This window comes from Theobroma cacao, chromosome 10 (genome assembly GCF_053813885.1).
Source record: "Theobroma cacao isolate CCN51 chromosome 10, ASM5381388v1, whole genome shotgun sequence".
NCBI classification, from domain to species: Eukaryota; Viridiplantae; Streptophyta; class Magnoliopsida; order Malvales; family Malvaceae; genus Theobroma; species Theobroma cacao.
In genome coordinates this window covers 3,053,984-3,058,633 of record NC_142648.1, presented here as the reverse complement: position 1 = coordinate 3,058,633, position 4,650 = coordinate 3,053,984, and the positions used below count along the sequence as shown (strand labels likewise).

The 4,650-nt window shown below is 38.1% G+C and overlaps 1 protein-coding gene across 1 annotated transcript; it reads right to left on the bottom strand.

Moving 5' to 3' along the window:
• Nucleotides 1-491: 491 nt before the first annotated feature.
• Nucleotides 492-2,397, bottom strand: LOC18586225 (ankyrin repeat-containing protein BDA1-like). Its single transcript, XM_018129258.2, has 2 exons — nucleotides 1,593-2,397; nucleotides 492-1,501 (listed from the first exon to the last, which is right to left on the bottom strand). Exons 1-2 carry the CDS (start codon nucleotides 2,187-2,189, stop codon nucleotides 629-631), a joined length of 1,470 nt encoding a protein of 489 aa, XP_017984747.2. The 5' UTR covers nucleotides 2,190-2,397; the 3' UTR covers nucleotides 492-628.
• Between the last annotated feature and the right edge of the window lie 2,253 nt (nucleotides 2,398-4,650).

Sequence of the window (4,650 nt, the reverse complement as noted above, 5' to 3'; positions counted from 1 at the left end):
AAGGTTTTGTCAATACATGATAGAGTACAAATTTGTACTCAATTAATACACTAAATTAAATAGAGTAATAGCCTTGCTAGGTGGGTTGGTATAATTGTAAAGTTTGCTGGAGAAAAGGGTCCCGTTTTCAACCCCAAAAGTGTTTTCAGTGGACTTTTGGGGTTTCAGCCTGCCCCACGGTTTTACGAGTAAAGACTTTGGGCAAATAAAAAATGCTACACTCAAGAAGAAAACTTTAATTCTCAAAACCAACTTTTCTTTTTAAGGGAATTTTATTAGTCATACATCCCATATGCCAATATTAATTTCAAGTTGAAATTACCTAAGATTCCCATTGACATGAAAATCGAGATAACAAATCATGATACATAAAGGTTTAACTGCACAAAAAAGAAGTGGCAGTTATCACAGCAGCAAACATTTAAAACGGAAGAGCAAGCCTGCCCTAACCAAAAGACGGCAGGAGAAAACGCATCAAAAAACAACAAACATCAGAAAGGCAGAGACACTTGCATTTATAGTACTTAGAAGAGTCAAGAATTACAATACCAACTTCTTTTATTAAATAGATAAGAAACAACACAACGCTAAGATTAGACTTCAGAAAGGGTTGGGGTCCTAAATACTTCTAATGTAACCAATTTTGCAGCATGATTACAGTAAAGCACATTGCAGCAACCAAACAAAAGAATATTTTGATATAAAATTTCTTCGACTTTAGCACCGCACGTGTAGATATATCACTCTTCATTTGGGCTCGCAGTCTCTCGTTGAACAATCTAGGATACGGTAATAACAGCAACATAATAAAGACTATTGACAGAATTGTATTCACTTTTGACCAAAACGGAGTCGGGGATAAGATGCTCATGGAGAGCATGTAGCTCGAGCACAAAAGTGAAAGTGGCACGAGCAGTAGTATAGCAATAGAACCACCTGGGAGGAGAAATGCTGTTAGCCCAAGGGTTGTCAATAGGGTTAATGTGTTGTAAGTCCAGAACACAGAAAAAGTACTTTTTGGCATAACGGTTGTCCCCGGATCGTGCAGCTTTCCGCCAAGGGTGCTACTATTACTGGTATTTATGCTAGCATCGTTTGATTTAGATGAACTATTGCTGTTATCTCCCTGCCAAACACCACCAGGTGGACTTAAAGAGGATTGGTAAGTGGCTGTTATAATCAGCGTAATGACTACCAGCAATGCGTTGCGCATGTCATTTGAAATGTTCTTCCTTCTCCGAGAAATATGTGTGATTATCCTTTTAAGATAAGAAAACATTAACTCCTCGTCGAAATAGAGCATTGCCATGAAGGGATGCATTCGACGTGTAGCAGCTTGCAACATTTTAGTAATCTCTGATCTATCTTGCACTGGCTCTTGGTTTTCAGTGCTTTCATCGTTTTCATCGCATTTTGAGATATATTCCAGTGCTGTCAAATCTTCCGAATTCTTGGCGTTCACATCAACCACGTCACGATACTTTACCAGCAGTCCTACGGCCTGTGCAAATCATAGAAGATGTACTAATAACTAGTTAGTTTTTTTTTTTGATTACGAGTCAATTGGGAGTCTGATAAATGTAAAAGCAAACCTCTGGTTGGTATTCCATGGCTGCAATGTGCAGAACAGTGTTGCCTTGTTCGTCCTTCCAGTTGAGGATTCGTTCTTCCCAGACTTTGGCATCCTTATGACAGCTCTCTCGAATCCATCGCACCAAGGATTTAAACTCGTTAAGCTTGTTATGTTTTAATGAGATGTGCAGAGCAGTTTCACGATGAACAGTTACATCTTGAATGCATTCAGGGCAAGCTTCAAGAAACTCGTTCAAAAGTTTTTCCTCTCCTAGTTCAGCAGCGTAATGAAAAGGAGTCTTACCCTCCCTGCCTTTGACGCGAACGAGATCTTTATCCATCTCTAGGAGTCGATGTACAAAAAGGGTTTTTTCGTTTTGTAAAGCTACGTGCATGGGGCTAAGCCCAGCTTGGTTCAGCGTCCTCGCAAACGACGGCTTTAAATTCATCATCTCTACGGCGAAAGCAATTTGCCCTGCAGAAGCCGCTACATGTAATGGAGTCTCAGCAAAAGACTCTGTATCAATGTCCTCCAAAACGCTTGCGTTTTCCTCGATTAGTGAGTAGAAGTAGTTAAAATCTCCTGTTTGAGCAGCCTCCCTCAACCTCGGATCCATATCGTGGAGAATGGAAATAATTAGTTAGATTCAGGAATTGATCACCAATATATTGCAGTTAGAGTGGAAAGGATATGAAGGAAATGGTAATGGCTTGTTCCTATGTATACAACAACTAGCAACAAGACTTCTTGGTCCTAATCACGGCAGCAACAAGGTTGGTAAGAGGCAGCAAGTCGTTGTTACCAAACATCTTCTTCTCCTACAATTTTTTTTAGGAAAAACAAAATTGCTCTTACTAAACTATTCCTCGGGGTATGAGAACCCTTTTACGTTGTAAAAATTAATAATATCTCTAAATAATTAAATTTGTAAATTGTAAAATTGTAAACTAAAAGATATAAAGGGGGTAGGTGAAAAGCCCTCGCTACAAGGGCCAGTGGAATTGTTAAATAGGCATCGATTAAAATTTATGTTGAAAAGATAGATGGCAAATGTTAGGTACTTGGATTAGTTGAGCTTTGATTATTGATAGCGGTTTTTATAAATCTGTGGGTATATGCCCATGTTGTTTTTTGAGTCGTAGGATCATTTTGTAACTGCACAGGCTATATTTTGCCCAAATTAACCATGAAATAGTTATGCCATAGCAAGTCTTCTCCGCTTTGGTTAGAGACTTACAATGGCATGCTGGTTGGAGAGGCCAATAAAACTATCTTCATTAAAAAAAACAAGATAGTTAAAAATATTACTTTAGAATGTGTTTTTACATTTAATGCACTATTTGCATTAAACTTTAGAGGAGACAATGTATTTATTTCAAATTTCTTTCCTTAAATTTTCCCAAAAAATACATATTTCCTTGCACTACAAACAATTTTAACTAAAATTGGCATAGCTAATCTTGACCTCAAACTCAAACCCGATAAAATTAATTTTGACAAAAATAAAATCAACAATCTGAACTTGCAAGATGCAAAGTTGAAAAGGACTTGAATTCAAAATAATTTGAATTTAAATTGATCTGAACTCAAAACTACTTGAACCCAAACAACCCGAATAACCAACTCAAAATTATTCGAATTCAAACAATTCATTTAAATCCAAATCGATTTGACTTAAAAGGTTAACACTTAAATTTTTTTTTTTGCTCAGCCAAAATAAATATTCATTAAGATCACTTAGACTACAGTGAATGCAAGCCAAAAGGCCAATAAGTACAAGCATCTACAAGCAACAGTTGGCAAGTTGTTGTGACAAAAAGACTAACAAGAAGCATCAAAAAGAGGAGAACATCAACATAAAGAGGGAGCTCAAAGCAACATAAAAATAAGACTAACAATGGAGCATAAAGAAAGACTACAGCATAAGAGTCATACAGCAACTTACAGGTTCACCACTAAGCAGAGAAGGGAGTAGAAACATTAGTACCATACCTGGCTAAGGAGTCAACGAATGAAGTGCCTTCTCTAAAGACATGAGTGAAGGACACATTACCGACGGAAAGCAGTAGTGAGTTGATTTCGTTGAAGATGTGCATTTATCCCAAGGTCTTCGTTCGACACAATTAATCCAGGATAGAGCAACCCTTGAATACAATTCAACAATTAAATGGGAATAGGAGTAAGTGGAGACAGAAACGAGGTGAAAAGCATGCAAGATACCCATCAATTCCGCATAATTGGAGTCACGTAAATCGAGTGGAGTAAAGAACAATCCTAGCACAAAATCGTCCGAGTTGTGCAAAACCCCACCACAACCAGCAGGTCCTAACTGACCTTTGGTTGAGCCGTCAACATGAAATTTGAACATGTTAATGGGAGGTGGTGACCATGAAATGCCAAGTCGAAGGTGGAAGGGGGTTCTCTGACACGAGCAATTTTGTGGATCAGACCACCAACCAATTTCATCAATGGCATCATTGCCTTCACATGCTTTAATCCAAAACATAGAGTGCAACTTAATAAGAAAAATGATTTGGAGACCATCCTAAATCTTGGAATTGAAGACGGATTCATTACGTGCAAGCCATAATGACCATAAAGTAGCGCCACAAACGATCATCCATCTTTTAGAAACATCACCATCGAATGAACAAAGGGACCAAGCTTGAATAAAATTGGGAATGGTGGAAGGGACACACCAATCAACACCCCACCATCGAAAAACAAAACCCCAGATAAGCCAACTGAAGTTGCATGTGAGAAAGATGTGCAAGCAAGTCCTTTTATCAAGACTGCACCAAATGCACTACAGCTGATCAAAATTAAAATGAACACCACGAGAGAAGAGAAAAGTCTTTGTAGGAATTGCGTTAAGGACTGCAAGCCATAGGAAGCACTAAAGTTTAGGAGGGATAGATAGATTCCATAAAGATTGAAACCATACCATATGATCATCATCAGAGGTATTTAGCCTAGAACAGAAAGTTTTCACGGAGAAGTTCCCTTGAGAGTCATGCTTCCATACAAGTTTCTCCTTCTTGCCCAGCACAAGAAAAATAGAATAAAGTTTACGCAAA

Coding starts and splice junctions, on each gene's coding strand:
- LOC18586225 (XM_018129258.2), bottom strand. CDS start 2,189: ATGGATCCGAGGTTGAGGGAGGCTGCTCAAACAGGAGATTTTAACTAC. Junction 1,502..1,592: donor CCATGGAATACCAACCAGAG/GTTTGCTTTTAC, acceptor TGATTTGCACAG/GCCGTAGGACTGCTGGTAAA.